Source organism: Motacilla alba, chromosome 3, assembly GCF_015832195.1.
Source record: "Motacilla alba alba isolate MOTALB_02 chromosome 3, Motacilla_alba_V1.0_pri, whole genome shotgun sequence".
NCBI lineage: Eukaryota > Metazoa > Chordata > Aves > Passeriformes > Motacillidae > Motacilla > Motacilla alba.
In genome coordinates, this window is record NC_052018.1 from 57,278,082 (window position 1) to 57,300,724 (window position 22,643).

General features: G+C 46.2%; 1 protein-coding gene across 2 annotated transcripts in view; it reads right to left on the minus strand.

The window, feature by feature from the left end:
- The window catches only part of FNDC1 (fibronectin type III domain containing 1), a 62,960-nt gene extending 40,640 nt beyond the window's left edge, over window positions 1-22,320 (minus strand). The window contains exon 1 of one of the 2 annotated variants that reach the window (XM_038133185.1): window positions 22,134-22,320. In XM_038133185.1, the coding sequence (XP_037989113.1) occupies window positions 22,134-22,203 (70 nt within the window). In that variant the 5' untranslated portion in view covers window positions 22,204-22,320. Of the gene's footprint in view, window positions 1-17,849; window positions 17,874-22,133 lie in introns of those variants that run through there. The other variant, XM_038133186.1, reaches the window with a different exon arrangement.
- Window positions 22,321-22,643: the final 323 nt, after the last annotated feature.

The following is a 22,643-nucleotide window of genomic DNA, read 5'->3' on the forward strand; positions in this document are numbered from 1 at the left end:
AGACCATTTCCTCTTGTTCTGTCACTTGCAGCTTGGGAGAAGAGATTGACTACCACCATGTTACAACCTCCTTTCAAGCAGTTGTAGAGATTAACAAGGTCTCCCCTGAGACCTTTGCTCCTTTTCTCCAGGCTTAACAACTCCAGCTCCCTCAGCGTTCCTTTATAACACCTGTGCTCCTGAACTTTCCCAGCCTTGCTGCCATTCTCTGGACTTCCCCCAGCACCTCAATAACTTTCTTATAGTGAGGGGCCCAAAACTGGACACAGAACTCAAAGTAGTTGAGTGCCATCAGTCCAAATACAGGGGTATGATCCCTTTCCTGGTCCTGCTGCCATGATATTTTTCATATATTCTCCTCATGTCCAACACAAAACTCCCAATCAGCTGCCTGCAGCTGCTGCCCAGCATTACAGCACTACATGTGCTTTGCTCCCACCAAGAAGTGACTTTTTGCAGTCTCCCATCAAGAAGCAGCTGGCTGCTGAGAGACGTTTCCCTGTGCTCCTGATTGTCCAACTGAGCCAACCCCATTCCCTTAGGTTCTCAATGAAGCCCATGTGCCACTGGCAGCCACCACATCCCCAGATCTCAACATTTCTCCTGAGCATCCCAGCCCCGGCTAAGGGGAATAACATCTCTCCTCAACCAGCCATGCTCTCCCAGGTGCCTGCAGTTATTCCAGGCTGCAGTGGAAGCACGTTGCCCTGTATGTTCTGGTAAGAGCACTGCAGCCCAACAGCTCTGCTTCCCCAGTCAAAGCTGCAGCTTTCATTTGCAATTAAAATAGAGAGTTGCAAGGGATGAAGGATACAAAAGGAACCAGCCCAGCCAGAGAGCCATATGGAAAGTATTCAATCTGAAACAAATGTGGTTTTAGGCAAAGAGAATTGTATCGACCCTAAGGCTGAATGCAGGGGATCAGCTGAGATTTTAAAACCAGGGCTTTCCAAGGATTCAATTACTTTCCTCATGGTAGCACCACACTCTACTACCATTGTTCCTATTTCACTAGTTAGTTCCAGTTTCTACTTATCATTCCTCATCAGAGTTTGACCGGCAGGAGTCTGAAGGCAACCAAGATGGAGTTATCAGCAATGGTTAAAATGGCATTGCTGATAACTGCTGATCCATCAAAACCAGCATTTTTGTGTGAAGTCTGTTCCAGGCTTTACAAGAAAGGGACCTCTCATTAAAAATGAAGAGCAGCAGCAGGAGCTTACCACAGCCCAGGAGCCATCTGTCTGGTCTGGGATAAGGCTGAAGGCCCTGACCTCAGCCACACAGGGGAAGATGAAGCTGGGTTCACACCTCCCCATAGAAGTACCTACCAAGTTGCTGTCCCACAAATTTTAGCCATGCCAAAGGGTTGGCACTTCCCAGTCAGAAGGACATTTCACACTCCTTAAGTCCCCGACAGAGTCACTGTCTTCTGCAGTAACAGCCCCTGAACTCAGCATCCCCTTGTCCTGGTCTCCTGCTCTCAGCTGAGGGAAAAAAAATCTGAATTTCCACAAGGAGAACAACCCTAGGACTGTAGACAGTGAGCAACAAGAAAATCTCATTGTATCCTAAAGACCAGAGTTTTGTCCTCCTAACCAGGCTTACACATGTTCAAAAAAATCCCTCAGAACCACCACCACCACCACTGACAAAAATCAAACCAAAAAATTAGAACTGTTCTAAACAAGCTACGCTCACTAGAGAAGGGATAGGAGGAGGAAGTGATCAATGTCATGCACAATTTAAGTCATTCAGCTCCCAATGATGACCCTTCCTGTGGGGATACTGAATTCTCCACGAACAATATTCTTAAACAGTTTTAAAAGAGTTAGCTACCAAGTACTTTACTGAACTTAAGGTGGAATCTTCCTCATCTGCCCATTATTTACCCTTGTAAACATTTTCTCTTTTGTTCCAAAACTGATTTAACAGCTTTCTGGACTTCCACTCTGGTCAAACTAAATCAACTGGTAATCATCTTCAGAACTCATCCAAAGATCTACCTGCAATTACATTAAAATAAAATGCTTTTCTATAGTCTCAAAAATGAGAAAAGTCACTCCCTTTCACTCTCCTCAGTCTAGAAATTCAACATTACTTAGAACTGCAGGAATCTGTGTACAGTATCTTGGCCCTAAAAATTCAGGGCTGATTAAAGCCTTGAGTTTGACTTCTCACAGATGAAACGTCCACTAGTATTGCCAAAATGTCTCTGTACTGTAGGAAAGCATTTTACAAATTATGTAAGCCCAAAGCACAAGGTCTAAGCTGAGGGTAAAACATCCTCTGAACAACCACACAAGGAGACAGCTTGCACTTGCCAAATCATACAGATTCTTCAGAGGGTCTCATCAATTATCTAGCAAAGGAAAACACAAAATAGTTCCAGAAGAAAAGGGAAGTACTGACCCCTAGCAATCACTCTATAACTGCAGGGGAAAACATACCAAACAACTCAAACCTATTAAGACACAAGTACAAAAAGTCATTGAAATTTGAGGTCACAAAAAATCAGGCACTTCAATTTACCACCACAAGTCTAGGTACAGATTTTTCCTTTTGCCTTCCATAGTCAACAAAAAATTTTCTACACTTTGTATGCCATAACTTCAGGACTGGAAAACTGGACCTACAAAATGTGTACTGCTACAGAGATAACACATAACTTGGCACAGCCAGTAGACAACATCCATATAGTTTATAAGCAACTATCAGTCTCTCTTTTCACTTCAGGCAGAAGTCTGGGAGACTGAGTACAGTGACCCAGCCGTGGCCAAAGTAACAGCTTGGAGGCAGAAACTGTAGCTGCTAAGAGATAACAAAGTAATCAGAAAAGACCAAAAATGGTAGCTGGTAAAAGAAATTCTGCAATGGGCAACTTGACCAAAAATCATCAGAATCTGCATTGCAACAGCACATTGGCAGTATTTTTGCAGGTTTTTTTAGGGGAAAGGTGGTGTTTTGGTTTTTATTATTATTTAAAATTAAGTCCTAAGCATAAAATGAGAGTTACTGATTCTGAACCCTGTACTTGAGACTACTGCTGCTTTACCAGACAAAATAGCATGAAAGACTAAAGAAAAAGTACTACTCAGAAGAGCAGTTCAGAAGAAAAGAAGTGCTCACTTCATTTATCCTTCTCAAAAAGCAGATTCCTTTCTTAAGAAGCCTTTAACTGCTCCCTAAGCTCAACTAATTGTCCTTTCAGGTAAAAACCTTGCACCACTGGCAATCTGCAATTCAATTTCAGAGCTGAGCAACTCAGTTTACAGACACCCTGCACTTTTCCACTCGAAACCACCACCAGGACTAGAAAAGTACCTCAGCCAGATGCGGCTCCTAGATGCTGCGGGAAACAGAACTCTGTATACTATGCATTTCCATAAGCATCCAAGCCCTACCTCCATGAAAATGTCAGCTTTACTTGCAGCAAAAAAAATAATAGTTAATTAAAGAACAGGGGAAAAGAGACATTATATTTCAATTCCTTACCTGGCAATTCTAAATTTAGTTCCATTTTTGAGGTAAGACTCTTTGTAAAACATTCATACTCATAAAACCAATTGTACTGGCCACTCCTAAATTCAACTGCTTGAGCTGTGACACTCAAGTTCAGGGTACACATGGCAAACGCATCCTAAGGCAACTCTACAGGTGCCCTTTTTGGGCAGCTTGTGAAAACAAGACAGGATCCTGCTCAGGGGTGCAGAAAGACTGAGGAATACCAGCCCCACAGAAAACACTAGGGAAGTCAGAGAGCAAAGACCCACATCCATGTGGCAGTGTTTATGTACTGCCTGTATCATGGCCAGACCTTCACCAGGAAAAAAAATATTGTTTTCAAAAATACTTTGCAACATCATTGCTTCTTTCTTCTTCATGCCCCAAGCAGGTACTGTTTTCCACATGGTGCTTTACCATCTTCCAGTAGGTAAATCACTTTGTGTATTGGCTTTAAGGGCTGGGGCAATTCAGATACATCATCTTATTTTTTCACCCATTTTGAAATAGATTATGAAACAGAGTGTACTTGGCAAGGTGAAGGCAGAGCTTTACCAGCAAAGCCAGGCATCTAAACTTTGTAGTCCTTTGTGCAACTTAAGGCTTTCAACCTTTCTTGATTATTCATGAACAGGAAAAAAAAAGTCATTTTACCATAACTGAAAAGCAAAGGGGAAAGAAAACGTCTCACTTCTCTCATCCAGCAATCCACACAGGGGTGGCGGCTCTCCTCCTCACCTTCACCTACTCTGACTGTTACCTGTCACCATACAGCTACCTCCAAGCCACACCAACAGAAAAGAAGAAAGAAGACAAACACATCACCACAGGAAGATAGTTGTTTTCCACCCAAAAATTAATGTCCCATGTCACTTTGTCTAAGTGTCACTGGATTTTTTTTAAGTTGATGGGGTTTTTTTAAGTTAATGACCCAAGCTTTGTTAAGAAAATGTGAGCAATTCACCAGCTTCAATGAGGGCTGGATTGGGGCCATCCCAAGAAGAGTTCACTCTGCAAAGATATTTCCTGCAGTGGGTGAGCCAGCTCAAACAGTGCTGATGTGGCCCTCCGAACTGCGATGTGCTGACTGCTCTAAATGCACAAGACTCTGGGCTCAGTGATTTCCCTCAGACCTGCCCTGGCACAGAGCAGAACACGAGCTCTAGTGAGGATCTTCAGAGTACTGCAGCAGTTAACACGTGTAAAAGCCTCAGTATATGATCAGAGAAAGTAGGACTGAAAGGGAAAAACAAATCCACCCTGAGGCTTACTGGGTTGGTGGGTCCCCTAGCATTTTAAAATGCACTGTTAAACTTTTCCCTGTGTGGGCTGATCAACTCTTGTCATGCCACTAATTTATACACTCAACATCAGACCTCCTCCTGGAAATAAGCTAATCAGTTAAAGCAGTAGAGGCGAGCGACATAAAAATCCTTTGTTTCTTGCAGAAAAAAAGAAAAAATCATTTAGCACATTTCCACACACTTCTGCTTGGCACAGAGAGCAGGGACTGGAACGCTTTAGTTCCTGCAAAGCACAATGGAATCTGTGCCATAATTCACTGGGCTCCGGTCAGGAGTTTTGGGCAGAGGACCAGTATCCAGCGGTAATGTCTGATTTAAGGAAAGCGATTCATTATACATCTGTAGAGGAGTTACCTGGCATCCGGAGGACATTCTTTAAATTGACAGCATCAACAGAAGTTTCCAGTGCTCCCTTTGAAGAGCCCTCTGAATGCTAAGCACACAGTGGACCAGGGCACTTTTCAAACTCAGGAATGTAATTCTACACGATTAACACGTGTATTACGACTTAGGAAAAATCAACAGCGAGTTATCAAAGGCTTCACGTTCTCCCATTGACACCAATGCACAGGCTTCCTTCTGCATCAGTGACCTTTGAAGGGAGCCCTCTCCAGCTGGGCTATGTCTGTCTCTCACACCCACTGGTTTTGGATGTCTCACATCTGAGCTTCTAAAGTGATCAAACCACTGTGCAAAGGCCCCCAGGAACCTCACAACGGCTGTCAGAGCACACTGCAGCCATGGCCCTGGTCTGCAAGTGCCCATTCAGGGTGTTGTCCAACACCTGCCTGTTCACTGAGTTGGAGAAAAGGCAGTACTAGAGTGACAGCAGCTTAGGGAGTTCCTTGCAGGGACAGAGCAGGTGAAACCAGCTGGCAAAGGTACGGGGTTGCCCTCACCATTTACCGTCTTCACCCACAGGCTGAGTTGGGGGACTCCTTTTCATTAATTTATTGGGCTATATTTGTCTGCTCTCCCAGAAGACTGCAGCCTTGGTATCTTGCCCTAATCATGAAGTTGCTTATCTACATCTCCTAGCATATTTACACAGCCAAAACCTTTAAACTGCATGACATCTTCAGTGACCATGTTGCTCACCAGGCAGGTATGGGCACTACAAAGAACTCCACCAACAGAACAGATGAAGTGCACAGTCACTGCAGCCACATGTGAGGTATGGACAGCAGGTATGTGGTTGTGCATATTCCTTGGAAGGACATCTTCCTCTTGCCAGTCACCATGAGGACAGAGCTGCCTTCTAACCCTCCTGCCTTGTAGGTGTGACTGGTTGGCTTGAACAGGCATCACAGGTGATGGAAAAGCATCATTTGTATGAGTGCAACCATCCATGCCACATAGCTGGGCAAGGGCTTGTCAGTCAAGGCTTCCAGAGAAGACCAACAAGGTACCACATAGAGAAATGCAGGGATAGATTAGGGCCCACCAGTGGCTCCCTCTAAAATGACAACTACAGAGACATGGATAGTGTCTCCAGCCAGCATGACAAGGGGGAAAATCATGGCACTTGGAAAGGGAGAACTGAGACTCAGTAAGCTGTGCTTTGCGGCATGCCTTAACCAAGCAACAAAAATTTATGGAAACAGTTCCAACTGGGCCCAGAGCTCCAACAGCAAAAGTCGTCCATTCTGAGCCATACAGCTCCCAGAACACCACTGTTATGATTTGAAAACTTGCATTTTCCATCCTTCTCTTTCCACATTCTTCTCAAGAGATGCTGTGGACAGCTATGCCTCAAAAACAGCCCCTTGCTTTATTTTACATAGCTGTGCCAGTACAGCATGTTTTTCACTTATAATTGTCACCTTGAGACTGATATCAGTCTCATGAGCACTCAAATATATCCCTCACCACATGCATTTGAGTTCTTTGATTCAAGACTGCATTCAAAGCTCTTCACTGCTCTCACAGCTTAAACCTTCATAGTTCCCAGCTCAAGCCTTCGTAGCACACTTTGTCTCCAACTCATTTTGAAATCTATTCCTGCTCCAGAGGTAGAGGCACCAAGTCATTGCTCCTTTAGGTCCAAGGAGAGGACAGACACCCCTGACAGTCCAGAAGAACTGAGCAGGTGGTTTTCAGGCTCTCCTGGCTCTGGCCCTGGGGCTCCTTGTTGCCACTCACACTAATGTGAAAGGCCTGGGCTCCAAAACACATGGCTTACATCAGGCCACTGTTTCAGCTCCTGGAGAAATACAGCCCACTGCTCAACTCAGCAGCCACTTCTGGGAGTGCAAAACATGAAACCTATTCCAGCAGCAGGCCTCCTGAAAGCTTCCAAACATCAGGCAGTGAGATGGATATGGATGGATATAGCATACTCTGTAAATCTGGAACAGTATGTAGGGCTGTGACCCTTCTAAAATAAAATCCTCAATTGCTAACAGAAAAGGGAGCAGCATTTATGAAGAATGTACTTTGTATGTCATAAAAACTTTAATTATTCCCAATTCCCTAATAAGTAAAATACGCAAAAAGTTGAACATTTGGCAGACCCATTTTGGAAGTGTTTTTAAAACCAGCTACTCCAAAACCAGCACTGAAAGGTGGCTTTTAAACCTGTCACTCAAACTATCCCTTTGTCTAGATACATTTCTTCCACCTGGATGTCTAATCCTCATTCACATTGATATTAGTCTATTTTTCTTTTGGATTCTCATCAATGCATCTTTCAAGGTCCTCATAATATTAGCTTGCTTACATTTGAAGTCTTTGAAGTTCTTCATCTGGTGAAAATATTTTGTTTCTGGTGGATTGTTCTCTTTTACATGGCTTAACCATATCAGCCAGAGGTACTGCCAAAACGACTGACAACCAAAGGACTTTTCTTCCTATGCAGGACAGAATCAAAATTGTGACTCCAGCTGTTCCTCGAGAGTCCAGAAAACAGTCTGAGGATTAGGTAGTACCATCAGCATAATTAGGCTTATGGCCTTTAAGTTTTTGATAACAAATAAAAATCAGATCTATACTCTTTGACAAAGTTTCAAATGTTAATACAGGTATCCTTCCAATCTTTGTTTACTGACGTCAAGTCTAACCTTTTCTAAACTTAAAAATGGAAGACTGTAAGGAGGGAATGGATGCCTGTGGTACTCCAGTTTGACCAGAAGCTCCCTGGCTTCAGTGGAAACCCGTACTTCATGAGGCCTGTCACTGGAAATTTGATTTGCAAGAAGGGGGACTCACTGATTTTACTGAAAAAGAAGTTTATAGCAAAGCTCACTCATTTCTTTTACATCAACAAGGAGGGATAGCTTGAGGTGTCGATGGATCTGATAAAGCCATTGATTCCAAATGATTCCATATGCACCCCTTCAACTCCTCATCTGCAGGATAAAGGGAATATTAGTGCTTCTCCACTGAAATGCACCTGAGGTTTCCCAGTGCTGACACCACACTGCCTCACAAGACTCCTGGCTGACTCAACTGGCAGCTCCTGTGACACTCAGATTCTTCCTAGTGTGCAAGAAACTCTCATCTCTTGGCTTCACTGGACATTCAGTTGTAGAAATAGCACAAATATCAACCTTCAACATCTTAAGCCCTGTTTCTGAGGTAAATCAGAGCCTGAGGCTGCTTTAAATGGTGCAGTCTGAATTTAATCTGACTGTAATCACAAACATGACAAAAGCACAGGATAAAGTTAGAAATGAACTTGTTTTTCCAAAGATAATCCTTGTACAGGCTGTGCTCTAGCCCTAGTCAGAAGTTCAGTGACAGGAAGGAAACCTGCCTGAGAAAATTAGAACATGAACCCACACCAAGCAACTCATGCCATGGCAAGACATTGTCAGGAATAAAAGACCCCCCTTCAAAGTCTGTGTCTTTTCACACCGTGCTCATGACTGTAGTCACCATATTGTTTTCACAATACTACACTTTGTTGTTGTTTTCATATTCATGTTCTTGATTTACTACAAACTGTGGTAACTTCTTTGTTTCTAACAGTCTAAGATGAAGCACACAATACATCAAAACCATGTCAGGAAAGTTAAGAGCAAAAAAAAAAACATTGCCACAGACCTACAATTTTGGTTAGTTTCCTCTTTAAAATTAGGAACACTGGACTCATGCTATGTTCTAATGTGTATTTTTGTTGTCAAAGAAGGTATTGAAAACACACTGTTCATTTAAGAGAAGAGGGCAGAATAGAAGAGAGACCCACAACGTGGTCCTGAATGCTTGGAAGCCACATCTTCCCTGGGACATCCCTGACTTGCACCTGTACACATGCACCATCCTCACACTCTCCTTATAGCCACCTCTACAAAGGCTGTGGCCTTTAACAGCATTGGCCCTGGAAATAGCTTAATCAATGTTAAAGAAGCCCGTTGGTATCACAAGTGGCAACGCTCTCCTTAGTGGGGAGAAGTGGGTTTTAAGCACAGTTCATATTGCTCTCTCTGACTGCAGGAGAAGGTAGAAGAAATCCTTGAGAGATTCCAAAGGCAGTAGGATCTCCCTGAACAGCTCCGTGGCTCCTGAGGGCAGTGCAAGGACACTCACGCATCCATCCATCACTGGTGCCTGGGGTGAACTCATGAGTTTCAACAGGCTCTTCCATGCAAGCTCTTGAAGAGCAGGACTCCCCTTTGCTCACCACTACCCCAGTCTACTGCTTGTCCCTCAAAGGCTGTCAGAGGCGTGGGGATACTTTAAGTGCCACTCGGAACCCAGGCAGGATTTTGGCTGCACAACCCATGATGAGCAGCAACACTTATTCATGAAAACCTGGAATAAGACAGAATATTTGCTCAGATTGACTTAGTCTCAGTGGCTTTCTCACATTCTGTGAAGCTACCACCGAGGAGATGTTTCATTTCCACATGAGGAAATATATGCAGAACTTTCTTTAAGTTGAAGGTGAAACCCCAACCACAACTGATGGCCAAAAAGGTATGGCTAGATGGGAAGGATGACAGGATACAAGCCTACAAATGCTCTTCTCTCCAGCACTAACACCAGCATGGAGCTTGCACAATGCTGCTCTGCTCAGACTGGACAAGGGTCCTGGGTGTGTGAGTTACTGCACTGCAGCTTACCCTGGACATTTACTGTCTACCCCACACAGGCTTGCAGATGAGACAGCTTATTTCCCTCTAGCTGGACCTCAAAGGATGCCCACAGGTGAGGTAGTAAAAAAAGAGAGTATTGTTTCTAGGCTGTCAGGCATGCCCTCCACCACTGCTCCCTCCCCCTGTGCCCGCAGCCTGAGGCAGCTTTGAAGTGGTTTGGCAGGGGACAAAAGTCAGAGCCAGAGCATGAGCTTCTGTGAGCCAACCTCTGTCCTGCTCCCCACAGCTATGGCCATAGATCTCCAGAAAGGAAAACACACCTATTAAAATTGCACTGCTCATTAGGAGGCTAACTAAACCGTGGCAGCATCTTTATGCTGTGCACCTGGATCATTTCTTATGAACCTAAATCTGCTCTCCTTTCATATCCGGGCAATCTCATTAAAACCAGTGGCATGTTATGAAGCACTCAAGTGAAGAATGAGGCCCTGCACGCTCAAAGGCTGAAGAAACTATTGTATGTAATTATCCTGATGGAGGATATGGACTGGGCTTAGGGGAAATCACAGGAGGCAGCACAGCTCTCTTTCTGTACCAGCTTTCACTCCAACCTCATCAGGCAGTGGTTACCAACATCCATAAAGCACAAAGCTTCGCATGCTTCGCTCATATTATTAACTTCATCTGTGAATTTTATTTTCAATTAAATACTTCTATGCAAACACACAATTTCCTTCCAAATTTCTCCCAGCTATTGGTTGCTCGGATGTTTCATGGCCCATCCTCAAAGCAGGAGACAAATACTCTGTATTGGTTTGTGACAGGCTGTGGGAGGAAAGTGACAACTCTCAGTCACCTTCATGTCCCCTGAAAAACCTGTTAATCTTGCCCACTTTAACACTCAGCAAATGGATCACATCAGCCATTTGTGGACACAGCAACAAGTGTTAACCAAGCCACAACTAGGAAAAAAAACCTCATGGCTTCCACTGTTATTCAGAAATCTAGGATTTCAAAAATTTCAGAAAACTGATTTTCACTTATACAAAAAAAAATTTTAAAAAGGGAAAATATGATCAGTAGGATACTTCTGAAATGAAGATTGGGTTTGAATCCAAAGCTCTGGCAATCTGGATGCCGTGGTTCCACTTTTAGTTCATTCCTTTATGCATACCACAGATGTCACCAAATCATCCTCAAGAATCCTACTTACATTTGGGATGGTTGATTTACACTTCTTTCCAAAACCACTTCAATATAGATAAATTTGCTCCCTTACCCAGTGAAATAGCACAGATTTTTTAATCTGCTGGAGATTCACATGTTTATGTAAAGTCTTTCCATTCCATCTCTAGTTGAAGTGCATGTTCAACTTTCCATTCGAAACTGCCAAAAATGCCTCAGACTTTCAAAGTCAGAGAGTAGGAATTCAAGCTTCATCGTGCATTGAAGGAAAATAAAATTTAAAACTCTTTATTTTTATTTCCCATTCAAAGCCTTTTATAAATCAGAAAAGTTAGTTTCCCAAGGTGCAGGTTTGCTAAGAACAAAACTCAGGCTCAGCATTAGTCTCTGCTCTTTCATTAGCAGCAGTCAGAGATTAAGTTTCTTTACAGAGACTGGAAAACATAAATCTTAAAATAACATAGCCTTTGCTGTTTCCTCTTAATGGAAAATGCAAATAAAAACCACTAAAATATTATTTATCTATCTCTAATATGAAACGGTTCACAGTTCATGTCTTGAAGCAATACCTGCTCTGATTCTTCTAACTAACTATATTCCACAATATTTATTGCAGAAGTTCTTTCAAAAAGTACACATATAGCTTTCTACCCTGAAAGGGAAGCTGGTGGCACACCCTGCAAGGCTCCGAAAGTGCAAAACTCATAGATCCCAGATAAAGTGCATGCCAGAGAAACGGACAGAATACTACGATCGCTATTATTCGGAGCTCTGTATTAGGTTGGGCTCAATAGGCACAGATCTTCACTACTGGAAAATTACTTTCTTATTTCATTTCTTTTCCAAAGAGCAACTTTCTGCAGTCGTATTCAAAGCAATGTCTTCATGCAAAGCCCTGGGTGGTTTCACATGTTATAAGCAGTTCTATCACAGCTGGGCAGACACAACTGAGACACACAGCAGCAGCCACTTGGATTCAGCTCATCACAATTTGTCACGTACTGGGACAGATGGCAAAGATTTTACCCTATTAATAACCTTAAAAAGCATCTGAGCATATAAGAAAGATGCAGTGACAGCTCTGCAGGTTTGTAAAAGAGAATCTATGCCATCTTCCTTGGGTTAGCCCAGGGATATCTAGAACTGAAAATTCACATATCTACATTGGTTTTGTCTCCAGTGTTGAGGTTCAAGACTTGCAGCTTCTCCCCACAGAGCACAGAATATCCCTGACCAGTGGGATGTACAGCAAGAGGAGCCTCTGGGGAAGAAGAAAATCAATCCTTCCCATTAACAAAGCCTCTGCAAAAACCAGGTGAGCAAGTCTCAGAAAGGACTTCCAGAGTCTTTAACATGCCATAGCTAGCAGGCTGCTAGAGCTATGTACCAATGTACCTGGACTCCCATTTAATGCTATTCGTGCTTGGTGTTTGAATACTCAAAGTAGGAGATTTGGAAGGAAGAATGCAGTGGAAGTGTGTATTGATCAGCCCACTGTGACCGCTGTGAGGTGACCTGTGACACCAAGCTGGCACTGGTGCAGTTCAGAGGAATGAAGCTTTCCAGTACCAAAGCACCTGCCCAGCACTGCCCGCTTTGCTTGTGAGCTCTGACCCACCCATCACCAATGCTGGCGACCTGTAACGATGTGGTGATGAACAATAATTCCCCCTCCCTTCAAACCTGAGCTTCTGGTGAAAACCAGCCCTTACTTCTGAGGCAGTGGTAGCTGTCACAGGGCTTTGACTAGATGTGCATGGCAAGGACAGGTTACCCCCCAAGAGAGTTATGGGCAGCCTGAGTATGGGTGTTTGTGTGGCCAGTGCTGGGGAAGCAGCCCTGCCGCAACAGCAGAGACAAGGTCCGAGCTTGGATCTCTCAAACCAAGCCTGGCTGCTGAGAGCAAGGCAAGGAAATTTACACTATTTTACAAGTAACTTAAGCACCTTGCTAACCTTTTGTGGGTTGGCGATCTGCTACCATTCAGTAGCACAAACATTTTGCTGAAGCTGCAAAGTTTCCTGAAACACAGTGATTTCCTTCCATACAAATAGGTCTCAAATTACTCAAAAGCTCCTACAGGCATTTTGAAATTTCACTATTTGCCCTCTTGGTTTTTATGGGGACTACTTGCAAGCATAACAAAAGTATGGGGGTTTAAAAAATATATTTATACAGCACAAGCAGAGAAAAAAATATATTTGCAAAAGGTCTAACTGCTGAAAAATCCAAATGATTCATTTCATATTGCCAAAAATCTTGCAAACTCTATGTCTAATTTTATGAGGCTCTTATGTTTGGATTCATAGGGTCTGTTTCTGCCATCCTCACTACAATTACTAGCAGCTTGTTCTGTAAGTGTCCAGTCCTAAGAAAAATCTTGCTTGTCCCAAAGGAAAGCAACAGGTAGAAGAGTAGGCATGTGCTAAAAAATAACTCCCCCATCTTCAAACACACCACCTTCTTTCAGAAACATCCACACTAACTCATCAGATACTCTGATGCTTACACCCACCAGACCCTGAGGTCCACCAGTAATCTGAGCTCTCACTTCAGCTCTCTCCACTGGGCTGAATCCTTCCTCTCTCCCTGCTGGTGTTAGAAAAAAAAAATCTTGTTTTTTCTTGTATTTCTTTCTCCCTTCTTCTGTTGACACACACATGGACGGTTCCTTCCCTCCACTGCCAGTGGGAGTGTGGACACCATCCTCTCCCAGACACACTCCCACTGTGCCCACATCACGTTGCCTGTGACTACCCTGTGCTAGCATAACATGGGACAGCTGGCCTGCCACCACAAGGAAAGACTTAAGGCAGTTCAAAGCCATTTCTCTTTTAATTTCACTTAAGTAGTGGTTTGAAATCAGTTTCCATCCCTCCAAGGTTTCACACTTGTTCCTGTTCCCACATCACATCATCAGCTGCAGGTTTCCAGCCCGACCTGCACAATGTGATACCAAAGCACAACCAGAATCCCACAATGTCTCGTACCACTCATCATCCCTCCCTGAGGGTAATTTAAACAGGTGTTTTTGTAGAGGAAAGAAAGTGTGTTCGCAGAGCTGTCTGGCCCTCAGCAATCAGCACTTCCAAGGCCATGGCGCATCCTGCACGGGGGGCTGACTTGCCAGGGAGGGCAGATGACGAGCACATATGGTCTGAGACTTCTTGTAGTAATAAATTTGTGCTCAGCAACCGAAACACAGCTGCTCTGACCTGACTGGGAAGGGCTTTCATGAAAACATGTACATTGCCCACTGAGCATTCAGTCCCCTGACTCCCATTTAAGCATGTAGTCAGGCTCTCGGAGGACTGGCTTGACTTGCAGTAGTCATTACCAGTGAAGAAAAGGAGCTCAGCACCCCGGCAGAGCAATCACCACATTGCAAACAAAATAATACATCACTGTACACATGTAACATGGAAATTTGGCTTTCTAATATTGCTGTTTAAGGTTTGGACTTTCTAGGTTTTCAATACTGTTGCTGTGCTGTCACAGAAGAGTTTTTCTGGTTACTTTCATTTTCTTTTGACTTTGTTTCTTTGTACAGACAGCAATTTTGCTTCTGCACACATTCAGCTTTGGGCAACTGGGCAATTCACAAGACATCAGTCATTACTTCTTGTTTGGAAAATTTCAAGTGGAAGAGAGTAGAGTCTTAGCTTGGGCAGTTCTTCAGCACAGCACAGCACAGAAAAAACATTCAACTAGTTTTTAAAACAGGGCCAGTGGAGCTCAGGAAAGGTGAGATGTCACTTTCAAAGTCTGTCTTAGACTTTTGAATGAAAGCAGGCCTTGTGATCTCAAACCATCTCCCCAGTAACACAACCTTAGACATTTATCAAATACATATATTAAAAATACATGCAACCTGAAATCAGCCTGAGGTCTCAGACCAGCAAAGCCAAATGGCGTATTTCCATCACTGCCATTTGGTTTTAAATTTTTTTTAGCACCTCTGCTTTGGGAGACCAGAAACATGAGACCAATGGCACAGCTGGGACACGAAGCTCAGCTGATGCAGCCAGCAAGGCTGCAAACACATAACCCAGAGCACCCACTCCTGCAAAGTGCAGCAAGCCCTCGGCCAAGTCACAGGATTGCTGTCGGCTTCACGCTGCTGCTGCAGCCTCCTGGCGCGTGAGCTGAGGCCATCTGCAACGCATCCCAGGCTAAAGACCACACAATTATGTCACTGAGCTCGGCATGGCTTCAAAAAGTGACGAAAGGGAAAGTCATGCAGACTGTGTGAAAGTGCAGCTCAGTTACTCATGCAGGGGCAGATTCTGATGCCGTTAGGTGCTTCCATGGAACTGCCACGCGAAGCAAGACACTTCCCAGCAGGAGTTACAGCATCTAAATCCAGCTCTCCATCCATCTGGCTACAGCCTGTGTCCTGCAGTGCTCTCAGACCTGCCCCAAGATCTCAGCTGCAAAGGTAAAATTAAACGCTGTCTTCCTGAGGCTGAAAACATGAAGCCTGGCTACTTCTCAGGCTGCAGGATGGGTGCTAGGGTTGGGAACCAGGTGCTGTTCCCACACTCCCCTCCCTCAGCAGCAGGAGCATCCAGGGGCTCTGAGAGGGCTAGCCAGGCAGGTGGCAGGGCTTGGGCTGTTCTCTGGTACCACAAAACGTGCATGGCAGCATGTTTTGCCAGTTACATTTGCTGCTTTCCATTGCGGGAATTTTAAGGCACTCGGTAGTTTTTCCCCAATACCAGCTAAGCCCTTCTGTACACCCTTCCAAGGACACCAAGGGATTAAGCACTTCATAACAGAAAGCCAAAACAAATTATGTTGACTATTCAATTTCTCTTATTTCTGTCTTTTTTTTTAGAGACGAGGAAACCCTAACATTCCAGCTCCAGCAGTCCTGCACTGTTTCCCAAAAAAAGGTTTCAGCCAAAATATTGCGGTCAACTCTACAGTAAATATGACAAATAACCATTTGAAGAGTGGCCTCTTATTTTACAGCAAATGTATATATTAAGAACAACCAACTCCTCCAATGGAAAAATAATCAGTTTAGCGCAGGGAGAATACAACAGTCGGAAAGATTTGCTGGAACCAGGATCATTGCAGGATGCCCAAGAGGACTTAATAACTATGTAGTAGTGGAATAGCTGCACTGGAACTGTGAAATATGAACACACTCCACAGTCCTCAAAGAGTAATTTACTCTGTTTAATGAAGAGCTGATTTGATGGCTGAGTTACTCACTGAAGAGGGTTGATTTAAAATGCACACTTCTCCAGACCACTTTTTAATGTGTACATAGTCAAATTTGGATGTACATTTTATGTGTTCTTCCAGGATGAGGAGAAGCTTGGACTGCCTTCCTTACCACTGGATTTCAGTATTATATTTGATGTAACTAACAATTTTTCTTTGTTTAGGAAAAAGTCTCTGTTTAGAGCACACCATTTCTATATGCCTTGAGTCTTTCTTCCACTTTTCCTTGATTCTCTACTCCTTAAGACTATTTGCTTTAAATAGACATGCCAAATGCAAGCACCTGTACCAAAATGGAGACACATGCAGGCTGATTTCAGAGAGACTGAAGAGTGCTCAACTCTAACCACAGCACAGAGATGTGACAAAGCCAGGGTACACAACCCAACCTGGCACATGGGAAAAGCTCCTGTGTCCCACTGCACAGATGTCATTTATGAAGAGCTAACAGTGGGCCAGAAGTTGCAAGTTCAATGAGAGTGAGGTACAGTGACTGCTGCTTGAGAAAGGTACAATTTAACCCAGAGTGTTTTAAACCATCCTGAAAGTGCTGTAAACAGCACAAAACATGCTGAAGTTTAAACACAAGTTTGCAGAATGTGCTCCTACACTCTGAGTAGGAGAAAAGACCTTATATGACATCCCAGACAGCAGTTCCAGGGAACTGAGGAGGAGAATTTGCCATTTCCAGAGCTACATGACCCAGCAGCCATGTGCCTTAGGAGGGCAGGACACAGGACAAGTGGTCTGGAGAGAGGTGGGTACCAGATCCCATCCAGCAGAGAGGAGGAAGAGGAAGCTCAGCAGCCTGCACAGGTCTGGCTGGGGACCACAAGCACATGAGCTGTCAGCACAAGCTCTCATCTCCCCAGGCAAATCAAGACCAGGCAATGAAGGGCATGCTGTGTAAACACTGTTTGATGTTGCTCTTGTTAACTCTGCTACCGGTATAGCAGTTAAACACTCAACCATGTGGTACACTGTGGAAAAAGTTATTTTTCATTACAACCTTGTCTAAAGTTTAAAGAGGAACCAGGGAAAGCAGAAACTTTCCAGGTGCTTGTACACCCCCAAAGGAAATGAATCCAACTACAGAGGGGCTGCAGGCAAAAGCTGCTGGTGCCTCAAGTAAGAATAAATGTGAGAGTTGGGATCAGAGTGTGCATAGTCAGTCTAGCCAGGTAAAAGGGCAGTGCAAAATCCTGCTGGTCTAAATGCTTCTTTGGTAAGAGGCAAGCAGTGGAGACATAGTACTAAACCACACCACCCTTCTATATCCCTAGGCATCCAGGGTGTGGAGGAAATTAAGAAACGTGTGTCCCGAGACTCGGAGAACAGACAGCAAAGCAGATCTCAGCAGTTCTTGGTTTTCTTTAAATCTTGTGCAATTTAAGCCACTGTCTTGATCTTGGCAGTGCTTATTTTGGCACTTGAGTTTGTGAACATTCAACACAGACTGTAGGTTTTGCAGCCAACAGTGCATCAGAATAAGCAGCAGTATAGCAAACACATATAAGAAAATGCAAACACGATTTCAAAGGTTTTCTGTTGGGTCATGCACAACAAAAGATCTTTCAGATAACCTTACCTTTCTTTAAGACACCCACCACTCCTCTACTGACCTGAAAATGTAAGACATACTACTCCTCAGGGGCTATGATGTTACTGCAAACATAGCCAAAATGCAAGTTCTCAACCCACATGGAAGCAAAATACTTGGGTTTCTCATGAGACAGAGGGAAAGGATATCCCCAGCTTCAGTGTCTGCTCCTCTTCTCTGGATTTCACTGCCGCACAACCCAGCAGTTCATCCCTCCCTCTCGTGCTGGGCAGGGCACTGGCTGCAGAGATGAAGCCATCTTTCTCATCTTAGGGAATATTGAAAACACTCATAATTGCAAGTGAATTAAATTTCATGTGCATTCAAAGGAACAAAAACATTCCCACAGAGCAGCAGACCAGTGAAAGTGTTGCTGCTTTAGGGAGCTGTAAAAGAGAAATGACACGTGGCAATTTCAGGGGTAGAAAAAGACGACAGGGAGTGCTGGCACCTGCCTGAAGGATCAGTACAGAGTCTGCAGGGCTAGGGGAACCTTTTCAATGCTGCACAAAAGTGTGGTGCACCTACAGCTTGGGGGAGAAAATAGCAGCATGGGGCTTCCCAAGAGGAAGGCACGTCAATGTCCATACCATTTCCTCTGGGGAAGTGATCACTTCTCCTGCTTGGTGCATTAGCAGTCTGTGGGAGACATGACTATCATCCACGCTCCCTCCTCTTTCCCAGCAGAAAGCACAACAAAAGGTAAATGTTCCCATGATATGTGCATGCACCAAGCTATGGTTCACTTGGGCAGGTGAAGGGGAGAGTAAAGGAAAACTAATTTATAAAGACAGGTAACTCATGTTAAACAAAATAAGCAGAGCCTGACACTTCAAAACTGATGGGAGGGGGAAAAGTGTTGATTTGGCTGCAGTTTTTTGCATATTTGGGATCACACCCAAGCTACTAAACACAAGTTCAATCTAGAGGTCTTTGGTTAGGAAGAGGTTCCAGTCCTGATTATACTTGAGCTTCAGCAGCATAAATTTAAGAGACCTAATGCCTGGTGCCAGCACTTCCCAATGCCAACTTAGCCACATTCCTGAGCACTTCCTCAGTGACAGACAGAGATGTGTTACATAACTCCCAGCTAGAGAAACCATGGGTCCTAGACATGCACCAGAAACTGCACCTGATGGAAATACTGCTGTGCTTCCTTCATGTGAAGACAACAGCCCACCTGCAGAGAGCTGCATACAATGTGAAGCAGATATAAAGTCCAGCCTAAGTTATCTTGAGAACTTGGAAGTCACTTTTCTGTCCTGTATGGGAAATATGATCACTGAATATGTCAGAGCTATATTTTTGGGCAACTGAATGCTCACTCAAGACACTGGATCATAGACACAAGATCCCATTCCCCCTGCTGGCGTGTCTTTGTCTTGCTGCATCACTGACTAAGCCCCCCCTTCTAATTTCTTTCTGTATAGATCAGCTTCTGCAAGCATCTTCTTAACCACACGTCCAGCCAAAATCAGTCCATGTGCTGTCTGAAGAGCTGGAATCACAGACTTGGACAGCACAGGAGGTTTCATACATCTGACACACCCAGAGGCTGGTACAGAGCTATACAGTTAAGACCATTACAGCACTGTCCTAAATAACAGAGAAGATACATTCCTTAGAGCTAAATGAAGTGGAAAATTCCCTTGGAGACCCTTCTGCTTTCTCTGTTTGTGTCAGACAGTCTAGACAAGGAAGGAAAATGAGAGTTAGTGCTGCTGTCAGAAAGGCTCTTGCTCTGAGCATAGCCTCTTCTTAATGTTTCTCCCAAATTTCTCCCACTGGCCGCAGGTGGTTCCTGAATACTGTTTGTCTAAGCTAATAAGGTGGGTGGGGGACTACTGTTTTCTGTAGCCAGTATCCATTCTTCCACACATGAGATCTGGCAGCAAGCAACAAATCTCTCTTGGCAATACACAAATGGGATCTGCCCCCTGAGTTGGCTCCAGCACAACACCCTTCTCTTACGCTTTCTTGGCCCGAGGACTGCCACAACAATCCTGGGCACAGGCCCCACATTGACTTTCTATTTTGATAAACAGAACACAGTCAATGACAGCACCAGCCCAATGCCAGACCCTTACTGGAGAAAAATCTTTCTTTTCTTTCCACAGACAAAAATTGAAGGGCTTTTTCACTTCATTGGAGCCTGACTGCTGAGCCAAGGCAGCCTCCCTGTCTCACAGACATGGTACTTGGACAAAGGCTCCAAAGCACAGAGTGGATTTGGGACAGGTCCCCTAGACAGAGCACATGCAATAAAGGTGGCCAGCAGGACCATTTCAAACACAGCTGGAGTGTGAAAAAAACAGGATCAAGGGCAGCAAAAATGCTCAGCAATGGCTTTTACCCCCTGAGAATGAACTCCAGAACCCACCAGCCGTCCTGCTTGAGACTGCACTTGCTCAGGACACAGTCTGTGTTTAGTAGCTTATAAACTACTCTCTAGACCAGAGAAGGAATGTGGTGCCCACTCAATGTGGCCAGCACACCAGCATGGACAGGGAGTACATATGCAGCCCACATCCAGTCCTGTCCAGCCACTCTGGGGTTAAAAGCTCAGTATTCCCACTCCAGCAGGTTTTGGTGTGCTCCGGAGTTCCATAGCTGGGAAGTACGCAGAGCTCTGTGCAGCACTATGCCAACACATTTGGGTTTGTTCAGAAATTGGCCTAATTTTTACAGCACATTGGTGTGGGACTGCAAACAAGGAAAGACTATATGGATATTACGTGTAAAATTTTTAGGGATGCATCAGAATCCCCAAGAATCACTTTAGACATTACACATTCAGGGAAGCAAGAGCCTGCATGCATTCAACAGCTAACACTTTTCTTCAGAGGCTATGACATTTCTCACGATGTTTCCCTCACTAGCAAAACAAAAACTCCCCTGCTCCCTTCCCTCCTCCCATCACTTTCCAGCAGGCAGCCCCAGAGATCCAGTTCCCCCTCCATTTACCACTGCCACAAGGGAGCACTATTATAAAACCGCTTCCAGGAGTGTGATCCCAAGCTTAACCTGGACGGGCATAGCAAGTTGCAGAGAGACTACAGCTCCAGGTTAAGTCGATCATTCCTTTCCGGATGTTTAGCTGCGCTCTAAAACTCACCAGGAGCCACGGGTGACATTTAGTCCCAGGCTCTGCCGCACAGCCCAGAGCTGCAGGAGAGCTGGGGAGGATGCTATCGTCCTTGGCTGGCTCCTCTGCGACTACAGCAGGGGCTGGAGATGGGACAGCCACCACATCCGGAGCCTGGGGGCAAGTGTCCCCGTGCCGCTCTGGCTACTGTAACCCCAACAGATACATTCTGGCGCTGAAATGCCTCCGCATGTGTGTCTATACCCCGTCTTGAGGCGTGCTCTGGTGCAGACCTTGTGGCCACAAGCTGAGGAGATTCGGTTCAGCATTGTGTGCGGTGCAAAAAGTGCCGCGGGGGCTGCAGTGATCGCTCACTGCTTCCTCAAGGGAAAAGACAGGGCAGATCTGTCGTTGCCTCCCACATCGCCACCTCCAGAGCAGCTTAAACCAGAACCTGCGGGCCCGGGGAGCTCTGACAGCAGCGCCAGCCTCGCCCAGGCTGATACAGGGCTCGATCCACAGGACTCCGGCGGCGGCAACGAAGAGAAAAGAGGGATCTCTCCTGGCTTCCCGGAGAGATGCAGCTCTGGGCTGCCCGGCGTCAGTGCCGCTAACCGCGCCAGCGGGGCTCCTCAGCAGAGCCCAGGCGGGACGATGGAACCAGCACGAGGTTCCATGGCGAAAAAGGCATCCACGGGCTGAAGGCAAGCGGGAGGCTGTCACCCTCCGGTGCCATCTGCTCACGTCTGGCACGAGCGTCCTTGTGGGCTGCAGTCCTGCGCTCCGGAGCTGCCCGAAACGCGGCAGAGCCGCAGCGGGCTAACCCACGGAGGGTCCCGGCCGCTCTCCGGGAGCCGGGTGACCCTCGGTGCCGAGGCTTGCCCGGCTCTGCCGCTCCCCTCCCTGCTCGGGGGGCACCGGCCGAAGGGCCCGCACACACCGGGGCAGCGGCAGGTGCCTGCGCCGGGGCAGGGAGGCGGCCGCCTCGGCCGGGGTGTCCCCCGCCGTGCCGCCGCGGCGCTCGTCCCCGTGCCGGGCGGGGGCAGAGAGCGGCGCCGCTGGGCATCCCCAAGCACCGTGTCGCCCCTGAGCCCCCCGCCCCGCGGCACCTCCCCGCCCCACGCCGCCGGGCAGCGACACGCGTGGGACGGCAGCCGCTGACCCCGCGCGGGGCAGCTCCCGCGTACCTGGCAGGGCGGCGGGCAGCAGGGCGGCCAGGAGCAGCAGGGCGGCCCAGGGGGCGGCGGGTCCCGCCATGGGGCCGGGGGCGCGGGGCGCGGGCGGCGGGAGCGGCGGGGCGCGGAGCTGCCGCCCGCCCGGCGATCGTCTCGGCGGGGCTGCCCCGCTGCTGCCTGCGCGCCCCGCCGTCTCCTCCTCCCGGGCTGCCGGGACACTGCAGCGGGGCGGCCCCGCGGAGGCGGGAGACAGCCCTCCGCCCCCGTGGCCCCGGCCCGCCCCGGCCGCCAGTGCCCGCAGCATCCCCTGCCTTGGCGGGAGCGCACCTGAGCTTCTTCGGGAAGCATCTCCCCAAAGAGACGAGCTCCGAGCCTGCCCCTCGGCACCCAGGGGAACTTCAGCTGGCCCACGCGTGTTACCTGCACCTTTTTGAACTTCCACCCCATATCGGGCCGGGGTTTTTGCTTCAGTAGCCTTGCACTGGAGAGACGCACTATTAGATCTACAAGGCACTTTGCAGT